The sequence below is a fragment of the Ochotona princeps genome, chromosome 11, assembly GCF_030435755.1.
Source record: "Ochotona princeps isolate mOchPri1 chromosome 11, mOchPri1.hap1, whole genome shotgun sequence".
Lineage (NCBI taxonomy): Eukaryota > Metazoa > Chordata > Mammalia > Lagomorpha > Ochotonidae > Ochotona > Ochotona princeps.
In genome coordinates this window covers 51,882,922-51,906,575 of record NC_080842.1, presented here as the reverse complement: position 1 = coordinate 51,906,575, position 23,654 = coordinate 51,882,922, and the positions used below count along the sequence as shown (strand labels likewise).

The 23,654-nt window shown below is 37.4% G+C and overlaps 1 protein-coding gene across 3 annotated transcripts in view; it reads right to left on the bottom strand.

The window, feature by feature from the left end:
• ARAP2 (ArfGAP with RhoGAP domain, ankyrin repeat and PH domain 2) overlaps window positions 1–23,654 on the bottom strand; it is a 150,900-nt gene that overhangs the window by 49,731 nt on the left and 77,515 nt on the right. For all 3 annotated transcript variants that reach the window (XM_004579161.4, XM_058670225.1, XM_058670224.1), the window contains exons 15-20: window positions 19,685–19,829; window positions 17,226–17,328; window positions 16,408–16,606; window positions 16,151–16,214; window positions 5,787–5,950; window positions 667–879 (exon numbers count right to left, since the gene is read on the bottom strand). In XM_004579161.4, coding sequence (XP_004579218.2) covers window positions 667–879; window positions 5,787–5,950; window positions 16,151–16,214; window positions 16,408–16,606; window positions 17,226–17,328; window positions 19,685–19,829 — 888 coding nt within the window. The remainder of the gene's footprint in view (window positions 1–666; window positions 880–5,786; window positions 5,951–16,150; window positions 16,215–16,407; window positions 16,607–17,225; window positions 17,329–19,684; window positions 19,830–23,654) is intronic.

Genomic DNA, 23,654 nt, shown 5'->3' with positions numbered 1-23,654 from the left:
ATATTTTGAAAACATAGATGAGAAATTCTTGGTGTCTCATTAATAAAAATAATTGACATAAATAAGCAGAGAAAAATTAGAAATATGAGAGTAAAAGAAGTACAATATTTCTTAAAAATCTAATGTTTTAACAAAAGGCATTACTGTAAATAAACAGATATAAAGTTATATATTATCGAAATCACTAAGATACCAGTTGTTAATAGACTATATTTCTAGGGTAATTTCTTTAAAATGTCTCATTACATATTCTTGGTGTCATAAGATGGAAAAGAAAGAAATAAAAATGAAGTACACTTCACTAGAAGTGTACATCTAACGAATAAAATAAATAGAATAAAAATAAAAATAATAAGATAAATCATAAAATAAATAGAATAAAAACAAAGAAAAGACAAAGCAGTAATATGTACAAATTTTATAGTGAATATTGCTTTAAACACCTTGTTTTATTTTCAACAGAAGACAATATATGGGGACTTGAATACAATACTTCAAGGCAAAAGTAACATAAGCACTAAGAAATCCACCTAAAAGTAACATAAAACTAGGCACAGAACACACTCCCTACTGAGTATCATTACATTGCTTCTTAGGTAGCCACATCTACCAAAGGCATTCCACTGTATCTCCAGCATTCATCATGCTGCATGTTTTGTGCCTCACCTAAAGCAGAGATCCAGTAAGGGTAGAGCTCCTTGGCCAGCAGTGCATCATCAATGTCACAGAGGAAGCGCTTCAACACACCCGTCACGTCTTCAAGCCGATGCTTTCCAGCCCTCAATTTAACGCTTCTTGCATCCTTTTTGAAACTTTCCAGGAGTTCGCTTATGTGCGAAGGATCACCATTCTTTTGATAGATGTACTTGCATCCCAAGCCTTTGTTAAAAAGAGGTACATGACAGCATTTAAATATAAGATGCATTATGAAATCTGATGAAGAAAATTATGAAAAAATCATCAGGCTACCAATGATATAAACAAACATGGAGCGCATGGTGCTTCCTGTCTATGATGGCAATCTTCAGAACGTCAAACAGATAAACTGCTCCATCCTCAGCTTTCAGCACACCCTCACGCATCCCTTCCTTCAGTTCTCCATAGCATCTTTTAAAATTTTTCTTTGGGGCCTGGAGTCGTAGCCTAATGGCTAAAGTCCTCATCTTGCACGTGCTGGGATCACATATGGGCGCCAGTTCTAACCCCTGCAGCCCCATCCAGTTCCCTATTTGTGGCCTGGGAAAGTAGTCAAGGACAGCCCAAAGCCTCAGGACCCTGCAACCACGTGGGAGACCTGGAAGAAGCTCAAGGCTCCTGGCTTTGAATCAGCTCAGCTCTAGTCATAGCAGCCAACCGGGGAGTGAATCAGCGGATGCAAGATCTTCTCTGTCTCTCCTCCTCTCTGTATATGACTTTCCAATATAAATACATAAATAAATAGACAGATAAATAAATACTTTTTTAAAAAGCTTTTTTTAACTTATTCCAAAGTACACACTTAATTATCTCACTGACCAAACTGAAGCTTCAATTTCGCAATCTCCTGACCACACCTCTGTCTATTCATTTTTGTCTTTTCCTATATTTATTTCCTCTCAGTGAGGAGATAGCTCACCCCTCTTTCATCTTTACGGGTTCATTAAATACTCCGCAGACAGGTTTAGAGCAGAAGAGATTAGGTTATTGAAGATCATGAGAACACAAAATAAAAATCCCTACCAGTCTTTCCCAACCCACTCAGGTTTCTATTTTGTTTCCTTTAAAATGAAGTTTTGAGTTCTACAGTCTCATGTTTGCTATTCTTTAAACACACAATCTTATTTCTGTGAACAGACCCCATGCTGAGACCACTTTCATCAAGAATATCGAAGACATCTTTTTCCATGATTTTCAGCTTTTATCTAATGAGAACCCCCTGCAGCTTCTGACACTCTACATGAAATCTGTTAAAGCTCTTTTTCATCTTGTTGTTTTCATAAAATCAGGCTTTCATTGTCATCTCCTCTGTGTTCTGCCATTTAGTATTTACTGGAGATTTCAGGATTTCATATTTACTTCTCCTCTTCTCCCCAGCCTATAGTAGTGTCTGGGGGAGCCATCCAGCTTCATCATTTCGATGATTACATACACATTTCTAAACAATTTTCACTTACAATTCAATTTCTAAGGTTTCATACACACATATGTACTGCCACATCTACACACAACACACAGGCAGTGAGTAAATTAAGGAATCGATTGTTTTGCCTCATCACTGCCTTCACTCTCCAGTCCTCAAAGTTCTTAATCTTGTTCTTTTACCTCGACCTATGGTGTTACCTTTTCCCAAACTCCCTTTCCAAAGTTTCAACTTAGGAACTTCCTCTCTACTTATACTAAGTCATGTAGACTTAACACCATCTCACTTTGAAAACTTTCTTCCCTTGTGTGCCATATGCTCTAATTTTTGTGACCTTGACTCCTCGTTACCTTTCCCTGACTCCTCGTTACCTTTCCCTGACTCCCACCCACTTTCCCTCAAAGGCTTTCGAGTCTCTCTTAAAACCGACAGCTGCAGGATGTAAAGCACTGATCTGTTGGCGTCTCCAACAACCTCACCAATATGTGTGCTGTCCTCCCATTGCCTATAGGCAAAGACTGAGGATTTTTTATTACTGTTTATAAAATGCTAAGTGAATGGACCTAATTTCCTGACTTCTGTTTACACCCTTTCTCTGGCACATTAACTTCTGCCATGGAACTGAATATCAGAAAAAAATCTCAGTTCTCCTCTTGGTATTCCCGTTCGCTTCTTAACCAGCTCTCTCCCCTTAGGGCTCATGACACCACATCATTATGAAACCCTCTATTACCATACGCACTCTAGATGAAATATACCCCTACCCCACTGATGACAGTGGCAACCCTGCAACACAGAATTCTGTATTTAGATGTGCTTGTTCACTGGTTTGTCTGTGATCCATACTGTGTAAATTGCTGCATGCCACGAGTTATGTGCTTTCTGTATACATCCAGTAGCTACAGTACCTAGGAGAACTCAACAATTATTCAACAACTAACCTCCTAACACAGAATTCTACACAGACAACACAACAACAAAAGAAACAACTGCAACTGCAGGCTAAAGCAAGAGGTTCCTACCTGAATGGATTTCTAATCGCTGGCACAGAAACAGATTTAGTGAACTAAATGGACATGTGAACTCATTTCTGTTTATAAAAATTAAAATGCATTCCACAAGAACAAATAACAAATGTACCGAAACTCATATTGTGAACTTAGTCAAGTTCAAACCCTGATATGACGAGCCCTGAAAATCTGCCTGTTTTCGTCCACATATCTCTAAGTTTGCAGTAACTGCTTCCACAAGGGTTCTGAGCCACCAACTGGCATCGTATGATTACTGAACATTTTCTAATTCATGTCAAATTTTTCTACTTGCTGCTAACAATGAGGTTGCCCTACACTCTGCTCATAAAAAAAGCTTCAGCAGCTTTATACCTTTAATATGCAAGTTAATGCACCTTGTACTAGAGTTATAAAGTAGCTATAATGTATTAAATTTAGCTGAAAACAATCTAGTGCTTAATGATTTTAAATTCAAATAAACAACATAAAGAAACTTCTGATTTCCCTAGAGAAGCATTAAATTGGTTACACTAGAGTTAGTCAAGTTATTTTAATCATTTGCCAACTTAAGAAAGATCCTACGCCATTATGAAACTAACATGATGTGAAAATTCCCAATGAGGTTATGCTCTTGCTAAAACATAATACATGTACAATTCATTTATACCTGCAAAATTCAAATATACTAATACTGAATGATAGCAATATGTGAAAGAACCTCATTTTATTATCCTCAAATAAAGATTATTATATCTGAAAACATATACATATTTCATCATAGGAAAGAACTTCATCCATGAAGATTCATACATGTGAGTATGCACATATTTTCAGTAGATATGATACAAACACAATGAACTTATACTTTAACAAATTTATACCTTAACAAACTTATACCTTAACTGCATTTGGATTACGTATCAAATAATTAAAATACCCTCCTTGGAGAAAAGATTAATACATTCTATAAATTTAATTTCCAAAATTTATTTTTGTAGCATTGATTTATTATATGTATTGCCAGTGTCCCACAGCAGAACACAGTCCTTAGCTTTGTTTTTAACTTTTTAATATCTCTTCTTTGTTTCCATTACTTGGACCAGTGGTTGACAGGCAGCAGGCACTCAATAAAGAAAAAAAGGAACAAATAACAGAGTACTCGTCTGTAATTGTCTCACTATTATACCTTCTTTTCTATTTAAAACCTGCAAAGATATTTCCTATATCAGGAGAGCAAAAAAAAAAACCCTATTATTTATTTATTTTTTTTATTAATTATTTTGCATTATGTGACAGTTTCATAGGCTCTGGGAATCCCCCCACTACTCTCCCTCCCCTCCCCCTGGTGGGTTCCTCCACCTTGATGCAGTATTACAGTTCAAATTCAATCAAGATTCTTTCCTTGCAAACGTATACCAAGCATAGAGTCCAGCTACTTATTGTCCAGGTGGGTTGAACAGTTTCTTAGGGAGACCATTTCTGGTCCGAAGTTAGAGCTGGAAATCCTATTATTTATTTGAAAATATAGTATCAAGCATTTTATTCTTTTCTGCAGCTCTGATCTAAATAAGTTACAGATTGAAATCTGGAGTTGATCATTTGGTCCAACAAATAAGACACTAAAATTGCAATATCCTGCATCAGAGCACCTGGGTGAGACTGCTCTTCCCACGTCCTAATCCTGGCTTCCTGCCAGTGAATATCCCTGCCGACACCATGATGGCAGTGACCCAAGTGGGGTCCTCCATTAAGTTCCTGGATCCTGGGGTGGACTGTTGGCCAGGGCAAGTGCAGGAATCTGGAGAGTGTGCTAGGGGATAGGAGTTCTCTTTACATCACTGTCTGTCTCTCTGCCTCTCAAAATATGAAGGAAGGAAGGAAGGAAGGAAGGAAGGAAGGAAGGAAGGAAGGAAGGAAGGAAGGAATCAATGAACAAATAAACAAATAAGAAAATCTTAAGGCAGAAACATTTCTATATTAGAAAAATGGCAAATTTTTTAACCCTTAAGAGTATGAGAATATGCAACCAGAAAGGAAAATAAAGATGAGAAAAAAGGTTATATTTCAGGTGAATCTAAAATACCATCATAACATATGAAGTTAAAATGAAGCTAGACCATGTAGATACAGATAAACTTCTTTATCGGCAAGCTCCCTGTGTTGCAAACAGCCAAAATTATTCAATCCAATTCTCATGGTCCTTAATAGCAACATTTAATTAAATACAATGTTGAATGCAAAATGCACACACAATTTGAGAGCAAGGCAATAGAAATCAAAATCTTTTAAATGTTGTTCCAATTCTATACATGTGCTAAGGGAAGCTGAGTTACTCTTTATGCTATGCTTGCAATATCAGAAAAATCATAGTCCTCACTGTTTTTTATACATTTTACAATGTAGATTTGTTCGATGTGCTATTTAACAATCCTTTACTCACAAAAAGAAAGAAATGACAGAAGTGCATTATGCATTCTAGCTGACTTTCATTGAGAGAGGGAATGGCAGTCAGCTGAGCAGAGGCTAGCTTTTTATTCTTCACTGGCGCACTGACAAATGGAAAGGGCTTAACTTAGTCCAATAGAGGTACCACTGGAAAACCTGTAGGAATGACAATGTGAATAGTAGGTGGTGAATAAAAACTCTGTGATACATACCATACTGTGTAACAAATGCTATACAGCTGTTCACGATAATGGGTACGTCATTTTTGCTGAGCTGCTGATCTTGTAATGCATTACCATCTGTACCTGCTGCTTTTTCAATTGCTGTATGCCAGACTGTGAAATCCAACTTGGTGTGCCCATGGATGTATAATGTACTGGAAAGTTAAAAAAGCATTTCAAGTCATAATTCTGCATTTTTATTTTAGACTTTTACTTCAAGACAGATTACCTCTACATCCAAAAATACACAACCCTGTCTCACCCAGTGTAAAAATAACCCTGGTTTTTACTCCTCATCATCTCTGGCTTCCACTCAGTCCCCCTTTTGCTGGGACAGTCACCTCTCTCTAGAGAATAAAGGAAGTTTTCTGAAATGACAGTCTCTCCCCTTACATTCCTCCAATGCCTTTCTTCTTCTAAATAACTGAACTGAACCTCTCGTTTCAAGGATCTATACTGCTGTCTGGCAAACACTGACAGCTGTACAAAGCACACAGAACAGTCTACTGAAAAGGCATTCAGAGGATAAGATTCTTCTGCTTGTAAAAAAAGAAACTGAACTCCATGATTCTAATCGATGTTCATGAAGTTTGTGGAAACTGTGAATAACAAAAAGTCTACAGATGAATTCCAAAAACTTTGGACCAAAAGGAACTTACCTTTTAAGCTTTCTGACATAAAATGCAGAAAGAACTTTAGTATGTTTCAAGATTTTTAGACTACTAGCAACTTCTTTAGAAAGTAACGTACTACCAATTTCACTTTTATTATAACACTTTCAAAACTTTCCTCCTAACATTATGGTCACTCATTTTCTTTCCAAAGTTCTTTCTGAGCAACAAGGTATAATCTCGGGCCCGGCGGCGTGGCCTAGTGGCTAAAGTCCTCACCTTGAAAGCCCCAGGATCCCATATGGGCGCCGGTTCTAATCCCGGCAGCTCCACTTCCCATCCAGCTCCCTGCTTGTGGCCTGGGAAAGCAGTTGAGGACGGCCCAAAGCCTTGGGACCCTGCACCCACGTGGGAGACCTGGAAGAGGTTCCTGGTTCCCGGCATCGGATCGGCGCACACCGGCCCGTTGCGGCTCACTTGGGGAGTGAAACATCGGATGGAAGATCTTCCTCTCTGTCTCTCCTCCTCTCTGTATATCCGGCTTTCCAATAATAATAAATCTTTAGGAAAAAAAAGATAAACAAAGTATAATCTCAGTGCTAACAGAAAAATTCAGACTCTCCAGAGACATGACATTCAGGCCAGTGGTTTCATTCCCCTCATGTTAACGGCTCACATACAAATCCCTATCTCCAGGCAACAGCTTTTTCTGACAAAACCAATCCTGCTGCAAAACTGGAGCAGAGAGCAGTAGATGGGGGACTGTAACTAGCATTTCCAAACTCAAAGTTTAGCTTCCTATTTTACATACTTTGTGATAGAACACAAATTATCAACCTTATTTGTGTCTTAGTTTCATTTACATAATCAAGGCACCCAGCATTATATTTGATAAACAGAGCATTACTAAGTAGACAATACACTCAGATACTAAGGCACATTTGGTCTTTGCACATTATCATCTTCATGTGTAGAAAGTGTATCAAATTCTTCTTTCCCTCCATACCAAACTGCTCTAGGCACTCAATTTCTCAACTTACATGACCAGAAGTCTAATACCAATTGACTAGCGATTGGTCTCCCCTCCAAGTCACTGCCACACGAAGTTAACCACAAATTTCTATTGACTAGTCCATAATATTTACCCTCCTCTTCTTCTTTCCAACACTGGCTGACATTGTCATGGAACAGGTTAACAAACTGTATGCCACACTGGAAGCCATTACGGAGCTCTGCTTCTAGTCCTAGCTCCTCCGCTTCTCTAGCTTCCCAGAAGGCAGCAAAAGATGGCCCAAGTTCTTGGTCCTTGCCATCCATGTGGGAATTCCATCCTAAGCATAGCCAATCTTGCCTGTTGTGGTCATTTAGGGTATATGGAAAACTGGCTTTGGCTGGCCAACCCTGATTGTTGTGGCATTTGGGGTATAAACTAACAGATGGAATCTCTCCCTCTCTCTCTGTCACTCTGTATTTTAAATAAATAAAGGTCTTCATAAAATGGTCTATACTTATCTTTCCTACTTACATGTTATATTCCCCTAAACTCAAGACATGATAGAGCAAGAGACACATTTTCTCATCTTTGTCATAAACATCTTAGCTTTTTGACTGGCTACTCCACTCTCCCCCAAAGTTGTATTCCACATATTCCTATCAATTATCTCACTCTACCTGTTGTGTCATCAGTTTCCTTCCTTAGTTTTCTAACAGCTACATGCCTTCAATTGAACAATCTGTTGTGTCTAAGTGAATGTGTTGAGCATTAGACCTCCAAACCTGACGTGATCAAATTGCAAGACCGAAAGGTGAGGACTGCTGTTGTAGTGTGGGAAATATACACGATAAATAAGGACATCAAAAACAAGATGTGAGGTTACAGGCACTGTGTCAGTGAAGGGATCAAGAAAGAGAAGGATTTCATTCTCTCTCACCAATACACAGGGCCTGGAATTTGCGGACAAATAATCACTTTGAAATCCTATAATCAAATACAAAATTCCACTTGAATTTGGAATTTCAGATATGTAACATAATTACCGATGAATTTCAAGTATAGCTACATCTAGGTTAAACTATTTGACAATGTTTTCATGTTGTGATGGGGCTACCAGGGATTTAATTCAACAAGGAAAACAAAAAGAGCTAGAGGAGCCCTGGGATGTGGGGAGGCAGAGAAATGAGAGGTGTTCCCTTTGAACTTTCTGATCATCACTGGCCCTAATGGAAAACAAATAATAGTAAAAATAATGACAACAATAGCTTTCTATTTTTATTTCCTTACAGTGCTCCTATAAATTTGGTGAAATACATAAAATGTGTTCACTTCATAGAATACAAGCACTATAAAAACAAAAAGATACAGTGACAAGCATTTTACCAAACTTATTTCTGACCTTGCTGTAGCTACTTTTGCTTCACTGACACTGTAATCCTCATCTCTCGCTTTCTGACATCTTTATCTATTGTTTTTACATTTCCACAACACAACAGCATTACTGACCTGTGGGTCTTGTAATTTTGTTTCTGAAAAATTCTGACACTTGCTCTAATACCCCTGACAAGTTTAGCCTTTTCATTTATCTTTCATCATCTTTAGCTTGGAAAAATTCTAGTGCAGGGTATATGTGTCTAAATGAAATCATATAACTCAGGACCTTTCCTTGATAAATATCAAGCCCTACACTCCATAAACAACATTAGATCCTGATGAACTCATAAGTTTGACAGGCTTAACATTTCTCTTTTATTTATATAGTTTTTTACCTGGTAATTAAGTTTTAAATGTGAACTGTTTTCGTAATAACAAAAAAAAAACACCCTATGGTGTTGAATATTCTTGAAGAGAGAAATAAAGACATAATTTGTTTCCCCAATCTATTTCTGTTACACTCTCACCAACAGGTGCACATACACAACAATGCATGCACTGTAAAATGAAAAAGAAGCTTAAGTTTCAAGAAAATGAAGGTGGTTAAGTAACTTAGGGCGTATCCTATATATGTGTATTTAGTACAATGAGCCGAGAATACAAAACTGCATTGTATTGGAAAAAATGCTAAAATGTCTCTAGGTAGGAAACTCATGAACATGATTTCCCTCTTTATAAATGTCCATTTGCTTTTAATGTAATTTGAAAGAGCAACCCAGTCACCAGACAAGGAAAGATCTTCCAAGATCACCCAAAAAAGAAAAACCACAGACAACTTTCATTCTGCCTTCAAAGGCTCTCTTGGTGGATAAAGCATATAATGAACAGGATTTTTAGAAGAAAATCTTGGAAATTTTCATTGTATATTTTGCTTGAATGTCTGAGGATTTATTTATCAAGTAGCGTGAAAGGTAGTTAGAGAAAGGTATCAGGACCTTCCATCCACTATTTCATTTCCCAAATTGCAATAACAGCCTGGGCTAGGCCAATGCAAAGTTAGAAGCCTGAAACTTTCAGTTATCTCTAAATAACCTCTCCATTCTAGTTGGAAACTGGAAAACAGGAACTGGCAGGAAATGTTATAAATCTGTAAGCAGCTTCAGCGTGCCTGATTCCTCAAGAAAGGAAGAGCTCTAATTTTTGAATCAATATCAGACAAGTACTGCCACTGGAAGATATGGGGAAGTCTTGTAACAAGCCTGCTCAAAACCTGTAATGTTGCTCTACTGACCACAGAGGGAATCCTAATCTGTACTTGGTAAAATTGTTTTTTTAAAAAATTCATTAAAGTGTATTCTCTTAAAATACTTATAACTTTGTAAAAAGTCTGAAATTTTTTCCAGAGTCTGACAAGTTATGAATTAAACTCAATTACAAATAATAATACAACTGTCCATCAACTTTTCAAGACACACTGCCCCACAATTCCTCTTAAGAAATTGAAAATTAAGTAAAATTGGACTAAAGTTGTTTCTAGTTCATCTTATTTCCCTGAACCCATTATTTCCATCTTTGAAGAAATCTGTCTTTGAGCTCAATAGTTTTTCATGCTGAAATTCTAAGACTTCAGATCCAGTTAAATACATCTAACCTTTCGAAAAAAAAAAAATTATCCTGACCCCAAGATAAAGAGATCTCGTAGTCACAACATAACATTGATTTTTCATTAAATTTACATCTCAGTACAAAGCAATATTTTGAGTTAAATGAAACAATGTTTGACATAAATAATGTAAACTGTATAATACAACTTTTGTTAAATACCCATACATTCCCTTTATTCTAATACTCTTCAAACTAACACTGTCTCATAATGTATACCTGAAGAATTCCTTTATTTATGTAGCATTTGTGAGTGTGATGAGAGAAGAGGCTCTCTTCTTCGCCTTGGCAACATTGAGATTAAACCATCTCCAAGAATTAAATCATCAGAAAGTTACAAAAGCAGTCAAGCTGATATTGTGAGCAATTGGCTACTGTTTAATTTGCAATTACATGCACAATTTAGAAACCAATTTAGGATAATTTAGCCTCCAGAGGATTGTTAATGTATCAGCTCCCATAAAACACAATTCAAGGAGGACAAAGGAAGAATCATAGGGAGTAAGTTGATAGGAAGCAAAGAATCTTGAGAGTGTTAATCTCTCAAATTGAGAAAAGTAGTCTGTTCTATAATTGTGAAATATAATGATAAAGTGTTTATTCCCCAGCGTTAGCGTCTTTATATCTAGAATTTGCGATTAAAACTGAAATGCAGCCAGCCTTGGAAGTGCATCATGCTTTACTCCATAGGTCAACCAAGGAATCTAAAAGGAAATGACAAACAACACAGCAGTCTTTTCTGCGTCTGGTAATATGGCTGCATCATTCCTTATGCTGATTGTAACCAGCAACTTTGGAAGAACGGCTCAATATATGTCCTTGGCAAATGGCCGTGCAGTTCTAGAATGAGGAAATAGTGAGCACGGCAGCCTGTTTATTAGAAACAGACACACTGAGATGAAGGTCAAAGTGCAAGAAGAGTTTTCAAATTTGGAGAAAAAGAGATGGTAGTCTATTGAACACTTCAGTCACAGTGGAGATATGATCCACAGTCCAGGAAAATGACTTCTAACCTCCTGGTGCAGAATATCTGCTAACAACAGATATTAAAAAATATGATTTTTTAACATAAAGAAATCCAAACCAAGGCCTTAAAGAAAAGCAGACTCTAATCCCAATTACAGTATCAAACATCATGCCAGGAACCCTTATAATCAAGAAAGCTTTATTTTCCAAAATAATAATTTTAAAAATACACAGAAAACACACATTAAAGGGACACCATCTGGAACACCTTCTGTTTAGAGCTATTCACAGCAAAAATGCTCTGTGTATAAAACAGTATTGTAATACTTTTCTGTCCAAAGACACTCACACTATAAATATTAAAAAAAATGTATACTGAAATATTTATCTAAATAGGGGCTCCATGCAGTGATTAGTTATGAACTTTTCTTTCAAAGAACATTTACATAGTTTTGCACCTTAAGAAACATACAGTTTAGCATGTTAATCAAAGGTTGACAAGGACAAGGAAAAAGATGTGAAATTAAATTTACTTGACTTAGTTATGATTTACAATACTGTTATCAAGCTCTTGCTAGCAAATGTTAAAACTTATGGCTGGTTAGTTTTCTCTTTCAATTATTTTCACTATTTTTGCCATCAAAATGAGTAACCAGAAGCTGTTTTATTTCCCAAGGCTACAGTTTCATCTGTCATTGACAAATCTACCACAATCAATTTTATTATATAGTCATTATCTCCCATGTGGATTAACATTAACAGAGATAGAAAAGAACAACGCAATGACCTTTTTATATTTTAACATTGTATGGGACATCTCTTCAGCAATCACAAGTAAAACTAACTGGTATTCTTGGGTCCTGTGGAAGCAGAGTGGATTTCGCAATTAAGTAGATGACATTCCTTACCCCATCCAGACAGAAACTCAGCAGTCACCCTATCTCCTGCATCCCAAAGCATGTGAAAACCATCTGCTGCTACACCATTCAACATCCCATACCAGCTCCAGGAAGATCCCAACACACAGCACCCATCAACACCTCACTCTTTTACAAGAATAAATTTGACGGATCTTGTCCCTTTCAAGGTCTCTGTTTTACACCATCAGCTACTCCTTTTTTACCTCTCTTCTCCAACAAACCATAATCTTACACAAATTCAAACTACTCCCAAACAAACTGTACAACAATTCCCTTCCTAAGATAACCTTCTTACTTCACCGGTTCCATTAACCTTAACAGACTGTCCTCACAAGTTTTAAACTGGCCTGCTAACTGCTGTCACTTCCACCAACCTCCAAATAATCAGACTGACTTTATACCACTCAAGCATCCTCAGTCCTTGGCAGTGCTTGATACTTCTCATTGTTCTTTTGTTCTTACAATACAATCCTTGCCACATAGTTCTTACCAATTCCATTACACAAAAACTTAAACAATGGAACCCACAAGTTCATACCAGAGCTAAAAAGAAAAAACAAACAAACAAAAAAGCTCCCCATTGTATAGTGGTATTGTAATCATTAAAACGCCATAGAGAAATATATTACTCGTGTGTTTGTGGTCATTGTGGTGTATAAAAGTATTTATTGTATAAAATATTGTATAAAAGTATAGAACACACAATGATGAATAGTACCTATCTTTGATAATGACAATACATAACTATATGATTGATGTACACATTTAAATTCAATCCCCCAAACACCACAGCATTTAGGGAGTGGCCAAGGCTGAAGCTGGGATCTGGTAGTTCAATGTAGGCCAGATGTAAGTGTCACGGACCTAACACCACTTCTGATTCAGCTTCCTTCTAATGCTCTTGGAAAAGAAAGATGATGCCCAGGTGTTTGCGTCCCTGTCTCTCTTGTAGGAGACCTAGCTGGAGTTCCTCGCTTCTGGCTTTGGCATAGGGGTCACTCAACTAATGGAAGACATACTCCCCTCACTGTCACCTTAGCTTTTTAAATAAATAAATAATGCTTCCAAATGATTGGTTACTCGCACAGATAGACAAAGATTTCTAAATTATCACTGGAAACATGAAGAATCTGTGACTATTATCTTGGAATTCTCTTACTGTTGCATTTTTCAATTAATTCAGAGACCACAATTTTACAAATGGATTTTATCATGTAACTCCCATAAACTAGTAATGGCAAAATAACAAAAACATTTATTCTTCTGCCTTCCATATCTTGCATTCATAAGGGAGTGCACTCCATGCAGCAAACATTAAACAGTAACTCATCAAACTGATTAGGTTTGATACATGTCTGCTACATTGTAATTAACCTTCATCCCATTGGCCAAACCCAGTTAGATTTAAAAGGGTAGGAAAATAAATCTTAACTATAATAACCTGATACAATAATTCAAAGTGATACATGTAGTGAAGTCAACTATTAAAAAGATAGTTGCTTATCTGTTTACAAATACAAGCTCTGTGAGCTCAGATGCCAAATCTGTATTATTGAACACTGCCCTCCTTCTTTGGAAAAATGACTGTCAAATTGTATTCTCATTTGGATTTAATTCCATTGTACTATCTACACATAAGACTATTTCTGAACATATAATTAATAATACTCTTCATATCAGAGTGAATATATCACCTGGTATTAAAAATCAAAACCAAAGGTATCATTAACCATCATGATCCCAGGAATAAGTAAGTGAAAAGCAAAGTCCTAGCTATGCGTGGAAGTTACAAAACACACTCTTGACATAAATGTCTAATCAGCAATACCCTAGCTGTGTGGAGCTGCTGGTGTCCTCCCACGAAGAAGCAGGAAAGACAGGTTCAGTTAACTGTTGAAAGTCATTAACCTTGTCATGAGCAAGAAAAATTACCAGAGGGAAGGCTGATTTTGCTAAATTTTTTACACAGGGTTGGCAAATTATTTTTGCACTATAACAGTGGCTAAACACTTTGAACCAATGTTACTGAGGGGTTTGTTTTTAAGCAAATAATGAGAAATTAAGAAAAAAAATGGCAATTTGTTTAAGAAACAGTAATTGTTCCAAGAAACCCAAGCTATTTCTTTTCCAGTTTCTTTACTTAATCACCCTCATATTTTTTTTCCATTTGTTTTTGTTTGTGAAGACTTCTTTATTTAAAAGGCAGTTTACACAGAGGCAGATGAAGAGAGATGGGAAGAGCCTCCATCCGCTACTTTATTCCCCAGATAAACGCAAAAGTCAGAGGCAAGCCAGCCCACAGCCAAGGACCAGGAGCATCACCTGGGTCTCCCCCATGCTTAGTAGATCCCAAACAGCTGAGAATTATCCTCATCTCACAGACCTTTACACATTCAAAGTCCCCAGGCTGCTATATCCTCAACTCTCTTTTCCATCCTTACCCTTCCTTTTAGGTAAACCCATCCAACATAACTTTAGTTCATGTCTCCAGGTGTAACCACTTTATGTCCTGTTTCTCCATCTACTCCCCAGCTCCATTTTGCCAGGCAACACACATCTCGTAGGTGCCATTGCTAAAGCACGACTCTTGATCTATTGCCTGAAACCTATTAATACCTTGACTCTATTATCCCTGTTGTTGGTTATCTTGCCCTTAGTGGGGGAAAAAAAAACACAGCACAATCACATATTATTCAGACTCTAAACTTGAGGGTTATCCTTGGCCCTCACACTCATCTGACCCATCAGCATACTCGGCTACCTCTACTTCCACAATGTACCTATCGCTCATCAACCCTAGAGTCTTGGGGAAATCATCTTTTTCCTGGTCTCTATAACATCATCTTATCTAGACCCTCACTTTCACCCTCATTTCTCCAAAGCTTATACAACTGGAGTCACACCACGCCTTTAAAAACACAGATGAAATCATTCCACATCCTAGCTCTTTGACTACGCAGCGTCCCATCACACATTGTGAACACAATTAAAATCTTCTCACATATTGAACTTTAGGCTTCTTTATAATCTGGCCTGGAGATATTTATTGCTAAATTATTTCTTCCAATTCTCTGATTTTTTTCAGATTTCCCAAGCCACAGCCTTGCAGACCAACCATCTTGCAAGGTCTTCAGGAACACTATCCACACACAAGTGTCTTCCCTTAATCAGCTGTCTCATCACAAACAGCCTCTCATATTGCCCTCATTAGCACAGAATCCTATTCACAACCTGTTTTCCCTGCATATTTTTCTTCATGGTATTTAAAACTGATAGACATAATACTGCATAACTACTTTGTGTCTTCTTAGGTTGTTTCTCTCACAGGTGTTCATACTACAGGAGGATAGCAACACTGTTTATGTATTCACTGCTTTATCTTCAACACCTGGAAACAATCCTCCATGCAGGGTAGATCATTCACATAGTTACTGAGAAAGTAAATAAATGGAGAAAAACTAAATTATAGTGATAGAATTCCCATATTTATACACAATTCAGGATTTTATATGTATCATATATCTCCAATGAAAATACATTTACAATTAACAAACTGCTTCAAAAATACGTAAATGTGTATGTTCCCTAGGAACCTGGGTTCTCAGAAAACTATAAAAATCTGAGCACATTGAGCAACTAATGCAAGAATGTAAAAAGTACAAACTTCATTGGCGGACTCCTTCTATGAAGAAAGCTGACATATATTTTACACACATGATTCAGGAGATTCCCAACAGGTTTGACAGTAATGGTTTCTTTCCCAATCAGACACTCAAAACAGCCCAATCTCCACAACTGTTAAAATAAAAAGAGCAAAAAGGCACATACCGGCCTTTTTCCACCAAGAGTAAGACATCCAATTTATCTCCATTTTGAACCATTGTGCTGATTGCTAGGAAAGGACAACAAAAATGAAAGCATAAGTACATTTGTAAAAATACTAATCTAAAAAAACACATAATTAATGCTATCATTAATTAGTAATACTACATGGTCCCAAGTTATAGAGTAAGCCTTAATTTTGTGTAGAAGCTACCAGTACTGCACCCATGAGGAAATGCATTCCTAAGAGAGGAGCATCTTACTTAACTCTTGAAGTCTTCTTAAGTGCATCCTGTCTTCCTGAACTTCCGGATTCTGAAGGCAAAAATGCAAATTGCATTTGTCCATAGCAAACCAGCCTTTTCTCCACTGATCCAGTGCATGGCAGTCTTTGTAGAAGAGTTGGCCAATCAAGTCGTAGTCAGTTTCTGTTAAGTTTTCAGCAACAAAGGGAACAAAATGCTGTTAAAACAAATACAGAAAAGTAATATAGACAGTGAAAATAGGAAATCCCTTCCTTGACAACAGACATCAGGAAAGGTGGAAAAATTATCTCGGTCGCCCCAATTTAAAACAACTTGCTCCGTGTCTCAAAGCTAACCAGTAGGGAATACATCTAGAAATGCCAGCTTCTTAAACCATTTTTCAGCCTCCATGGAAGCTGAGACATGAAGACTTACTCTTACATTTGTGGCCTTTTCAAAAACATCAACATTCACTGTTTTCTCCACTTACATATTTTACACATTTTACATATTTTTACAGGTTAATTTTCCTTCCCCTTCGTACACTCCATCAGTAAGGAATTTACATAGAAAAGGTTACATAAAATCAACAACCCTGAAAATAATTTAATTATCAAATTATTGGCTTAGTTCAAAGAATGAGATTTCCAAGATCACTGATTGATTAAAGCTGTAGAAAGGTATCAACTAACCTCCTGTGAGCATAAACTATGAAAACCTAATGAACAGACATTTTTCCTAGAACCCTACATGAAATTTTCATGGAACCCTGAAGCTCAACCTCAGACGCTAAGAATCCTTTCTGGGTTTCAGATAATAAGATAACACTTAAGTACCTTGGATATTGCCTCTGTCCACCTTCTTTGAGCTTGAGATGTTTCAGCTCCAAATAAAAACACACGCTCAGAGGGTAGGTAGATCTCAAAAATAAAGACAGGCCTGTAGCATGCATGAATAAATAGACACCATTAACCACTGTACATGGTTCTTACCGAACAGTATACAGGTGACATTTTTTTAAAGATTTAGTTATTTTTATTGAAAAGTCAGATACAAAAGGAGGAGAGAGAGAGGAAGATCTTCCATCTGATGATTCACTCCCCAGGTAGCCACAATGGCCAGAACTAAGCCAATTCTGAAGCCTGGAGCCAAGAGCTTCTTCTAGGTCTCCCACACAGGTGCAGGGTCCCAAGGTTTTGGGCCATCCTCAACTGCTTTCCCAGGCCACAGGCAGGAAGCTGGATGGGAAGCAGGGCTCCTGGGATTAGAACCGGTGCCCATTTGGGATCCTGGCATGTGCAAGGATCCTTTAGCTGCTAGGCTACTTCTCCAGACCCACAGGTGACATTTTTAATTAAATTTCTTTTTAAATGGGAAAAAAATGTGAACTCGACCTCCTCACCCATCCTAACACCACTTTGCTGATGGGTCTGGACTGTTCACAAGTGATTCAGATGACTCACTGGATGACCATGCATATGCCCTGGACAGTCTTCAGCCGGCCAATATGGCACAGGGTTGCATCTGGTATCCTCTGTCCTCTCCAGACCATTCTGCCTTGACGAATATCTCAAAGCAAATCTATCCCAAGAACAAGCAGCCCTCTTCTGTTCTTAGCCAAAAATTATCTTCTGCCATGCCCCCTAACTTCATCACTTGTTCCACAAACACAATTAGAGTGATACCCCATGTCCTGACATTGGTCCTTTTTTGTGAAGTGTGTGTGCTATTATAACCTAAAAACACAAAATCTGAAAAGACCATCTCTGCTAGCATTGGTAACATTTCATAAATTTATATTTTTGGTTGTATTTTATGTGTTGATATGAATAAATGTTGATTCTCTTTAAGTTCCAATTTATTTCTTAATTTAGCAACTGAAATATGCAGTGCATTTATTTTAAAATTTTATATTATGCCATATTAAAGTGACAACTCATTAGAACAGCACTATTGAGTTTAAAGTAAATCAACTAACAACCTTTTTCACACAAAAGAACACACTGCATTTTGCTAGTCACCTCAGCCTGTATATATTCTGTGTAACGTTATGTAAATATATAGCTTTGTAATAAAAATTTCATTAAAATGTTATGATCTTATGAAGCTGATTTTTCAGATTTAATACTTATACTACTTTTCATTAAATATAACACAAAACATGACAAGAAACTTTCAGACCAAAGATCTTAGATAGTCTGTCTCCCAAAGTCCTAAAATTTAGTTGAATTATTAAGTCAAATTAAGTCGAACACGCTACATAAATAACACTTCCTGCTTTCTAAGGATTATTTTATTTTTATCAAGAAAAAGTTACAGTGAAAGAACAAGGGAAGAGAGATGGTCACAATGGCTGTAGCCAGGGCAAACCGAAGCAACAAGCCAGTAACTTTTTCTCCCACGTGGTGCAGGAACCCAAATTCTTTGCTGCTTTCTCGGGCACACTGGCAGGGAGCTGGGTTAGAACTGGGGTAGCGAGAACTCAGACCAGTGACCAGCCCTGATGTCACAGCTGGTGGCAGCAGTTTTATCCCTACGTCACAAGCCACAACATGGGCCTCCCCAACATCCCACTTTATTTCTCAAGTACTTCTTTTAGAGCATGAAAAATTTCAGCACGAGGTCCAGCACGGTAGTCGAGTGGCTGAGGTCGTGTCCTGACAGCCCCACTTCCCATCCAGCTCCCTGCCTGTGTCCTGGGAAAGCAGTCGAGGATGGCCAGACCCTTGGGACCCGGCATCTGTGTGGAAGACACAGAAGAGGCTCTGGGTTCCCAGCACAGCTCCGGCTGTTGCAGCTGCTCAGGAAGTGAATCATGGGACAGAGCATCTTCCTCTCTGTCTCTCCATCTCTCTGTATATACGCCTTTGCAATAATTTTTTTTTTAATTCCAGCACAGAGTTTTGAGAAATTTAGCATTTCTATGCTATTACATTTGCTTAATATTTCATTTCATTGTGAACAATTCATCACTGAATATTTCTCATTTTCATCTATTTTACTCACGATACTCAAATGAATTCAACAATTGTCATTCATCCACTATGTGAAGTAATAAATACATACTGCAAAAGAATTATTATGATAAAGAGAATACTATAAAGTTTCTCATGATTAGATGCAAATATTATATATATATATACCTCATATAATATTTCATTTTCCTACTTCTTTGTGAGTTTTCCTAAAGAACTTTCAGAAGCAATTAAAGAAATACAATGATAACAAAGTCCTTTTTACCTAGTGTGCCAATTATCTGAAAATATCTTGCATTTTGTGTTAATGATAGACTTACCCAGTATTTAAATAGAAGTCTTCTTTGTGTATAGCCAGGCAGATCACCTCACTGATATTAACTGTACCATTAGGTGTGGTAGATTTATCATTTTCATAGTAACTCAAGAAGCCTCCTTCCAAAACACACCACTTCTTACTCGTCTCTATAAATTTAGAGCAAAACAAGTAACAAATGAGCTATAACATACATCCATTTTTTAAAAAAGCATAGTTTGAAATAGTAACTGCACTCACATAAATAAATGCATTCCATTATAATGAGCCTGTTACTGTTACATGGGAAATAAAGGTGTAACACTTTCTGCTTTAAAAAAATTTTGCAACCTAACAAAAAAGAATGTACAAGGTAAAAATGACTGTGACGTTGATAGCCAGAGGATCCATGAACCACTTGTTTGCAAATGAACTCTGAAATTGTAAAACTGATGTCTGTACAAAGGATTAGGAAGAAAAAACATCTGTCGAGTGTTTGGAAGAAGACACAGGGCAGCAGCTGATCACAGGTGGGTATCCCAAAGAAGAAGGAATTGCTACTTGCAGTGTTCTGAATGGCTTGGTCAGGGAATATAAAACTCCTCTGGCTTTGGAAGTAGTTCCCAAAGTTTACAGGTCACGTCAGATCATCTCTCATCATAAATAAAGTTAGTAATGGAGAACACCCACACCCACGCTCATCAAGTGGTAGCTTTGCCTCTGAAATGAGACAGACCATCTGGTCCCCAAAATCCATATTGACTGTTGACTGGTTTTCAAAACCTACTGATTCTTGTTTAATAGATGATGCTGAACTTTTGAAAATGGTTCTGGTAGTAAAATGATATCAGATTTTTTTTTCTTACCAAGGCAAACGGATGTGACAGGACAAGGCCATAGGCCTCTGTTGACAGAGGTTTAAGTGAGAGATATTGAGACTAGTGATTTAGAAGGACCAGGAAACACAAGGACACATGTGTGTTTTCAGGAAATTAAACACACTCATGATTACAAGAAGTAAAGAGAATTCACTAATCACAGTTATCATTTTTAGCTTTGATTACAAGATGGACAATGATATTCATTATGTAGGAAAATCAGCTAAAGGCAAGCGCCCTGCAATAACAGTTTTTATTAGCAACAATGAATCAGAGGGTAAAAATCCAATTCAAGTGTGCACTAAGAAGCCAAGGAAAGGTCTTGGTAACTACAATGACTTCAGGATGAAGGTGGCAGTTCAAAATATATTGTAACTAAATGTAACGTCTCAGAAATCTTAAAACTATAGGACGTGATGAAGAGAGGTGTCCAGGTGAACTACAAAGCAAGTAAGAAGAGAACATGTATAAAATAGAGTATAAATAGAGCATTTCTTTTTGTTTTTCAGAAAAAAAATATTTATTTATTTAAAAGTTGGAGGTAGAGAGATAAAGGTAAAGACAGAGACATCTTTCACCTGCTGGTTCACTCCCTAGATGGCCACAACAGCCGACCAAGGGCCACAGAGAACCCAGGAGCTTCATTCAAATGTTCCACATGGGTGCAGGGGGAACAAGCATTTGAGCCATATTCCACTGCTTTTTCACTGGGAATTGAATCAGCCTGGGATCAAACAGGTGCCCAAATGGAATGCCAGCATTATAGGTTTTACTAACTTCATTACAACACAGGCCGCCTTTATAAACAACATTAAATATAACAAGATATCCAATAAAATGATTGTGGAGAAAAACACCTGTGGGTCTTGATAATAAAGCAGCTGTCTACTTTACTATAAGTGCAGTGCAAGATGCCAGGCTACAGTGTTTTGAAGATTACATAAAAAGTAAAAGGAGGATCCACTCAGGACAGAGAGCCAAACCTTACAATAAAAAAATGGCTGTCACATGCTCCAGTGCAGAAATGAGCCAGCATAAGGTGAAGAGCAGACAAGTAAAAATGCATATGTGTTTGAATATTAGTGTGTGTATACATACACACTAAGAATGAGGATAAAGTAACTTCAAACAGGGTTTAAGCTAGCTGGGTAAAAGATACAAGACAATTCTTTGCACTGTTGTAAAATTTCTCTAAGTATCAAATGAAGTATGGACAGTTTTTTTAAAAAAAATTGTAAGAAACAATATGTTACACTGCTCCTTAAATTCTCTTTTATCACATCATCAGAACCTTAGGACAGGGAGGTCTTCAAATCACAGTGTCCAGGAGAGATGTTCAACAGGAGCAAACTCTAAGAGATATACATATACTATGAAAAAGAGATCACCATATGAAGTGTGAAGTCAGAATGCCAAGAGGCAAACAGCACAAAGAAATCTTCTATTGCTCTTGAAAAAAGAGAGCTCAAAACCACAATAATCTTCATAAGAGAAGAATACAAAACCTCCAGAATTGTCAACACACAGAAGTTCACCACTGGTAGAGATGAGGGTTCTGACTGTCCTCACTGGTAGCTTGTAATCCTATGCGAGGCAATAGGAGTCTGGAACTACAACCATCGGGTAGCATGTTTAGGAGACCAGAAGTTTCAAGGACAGAAGCCACCCTCAGAGAGGAAACGTCAGAAAAATCTTCACAGAAAGAAACAGCTTTAAAACAGTCCCTTATGACTGGGAAAGCACGCCTCTAAAACAGTGTATGCAGAGCCACGAGCATTTCCTGATTCTGAGAAAGAACAGCGTAAGCAAAGTCACAGAAGAGGAAATCCAAACTCCTATTTGGACAGATAAGATTACACACCAAGTGGGGAAATGGTACACAAGCCAGCAGGTTCATGACAGAGGCCAGGCCTCCAGGGCCTCACATGACAGGTGTTCCAGAGTTTGTGCCTCTTTCACTAGACAAGTGGGAGACATCTGAAAGTCCTAACAAACAGTGCCAAATGAATGATGCATAAAATACATGTGGATGCAGAATCTAATTATGCAAATTCTAATGGGAAACAAATGACAGAGGTGCACACAAACTCATTTTAAGTTAGAAATATGGGCTTGAGGAGATTTAGTTCTGTCATATTATCATTTCTATAACCATTTATTAGCTTTAGTTTCATAAGTGAAATGGGCCAGAGGTCGGACAAGGTAGGCACAGATATTACCCTTGAGGATTTATAGCAGCACAGCTGTGATGGGAAATCTTGACATTTCTATTGATTTGGGAAGCAATGAAAAGCTTTGGCAAAATTATCCTGGATGATATCTGTCTGCTTAGGCCAATTTAGACGTGAACTCTTGACTCTGACTTTAAGAAATGTCAATAGCCCCTGTGCAACCCTCTGTGCAGCACAGGTCTAACTGTTAATCACTTACTGCATGATGTCCACTAGAGTGAAAGTGGGGGCACGCAATGGATGCGTCTCAGGACTCAGCTTTTCAACAGACAAGACCTTGTGTGTAAAATGGGTGCACTAGGCAGAGAGGCTATTCACTTCTTCTTATTCAATTTTTTAAATCATTACTATAAAAAGAACAGTTTTCATCCATTTCATAGATATAATTCTAACATAAACATACTTCCTTCTCCTATTTTCCTTTCCTCAATCCCCTCCTTTATTTTTCTCTAATTTCTGCAAAAACATAATTTTAATTTACTTTAATCACAGGCTTATGCACCACTAACCATAATATTCACCAAGCTAAAAGGAAAAAGACCACTGTTCCATGGCAGTATAAACAAGGAATTAATAACAAATTGCAAGATATTCATTTGGTTTTTACACATTGTTTGTATTATATATATATATTTTTTTTTAAAAAAAGATGTGTTTGTTTTTATTGGAAAATCAGATATACAGAGAGGAGGAGAGACAGAGAGGAAAATTTTTCATCCATTGATTCCCTCCCAACATGACCACAGCGGCTAGAGCTCCATTAGCAACACTACTAAGAATCCCAAATGGAGGATGGAAAACAGAGAAAACAAACTACTGCTTAACAGTTTAACATGTCCTCTTTTCAATGGGATCTTTTATATAAGATATGCTGTGTGCTAGTAAC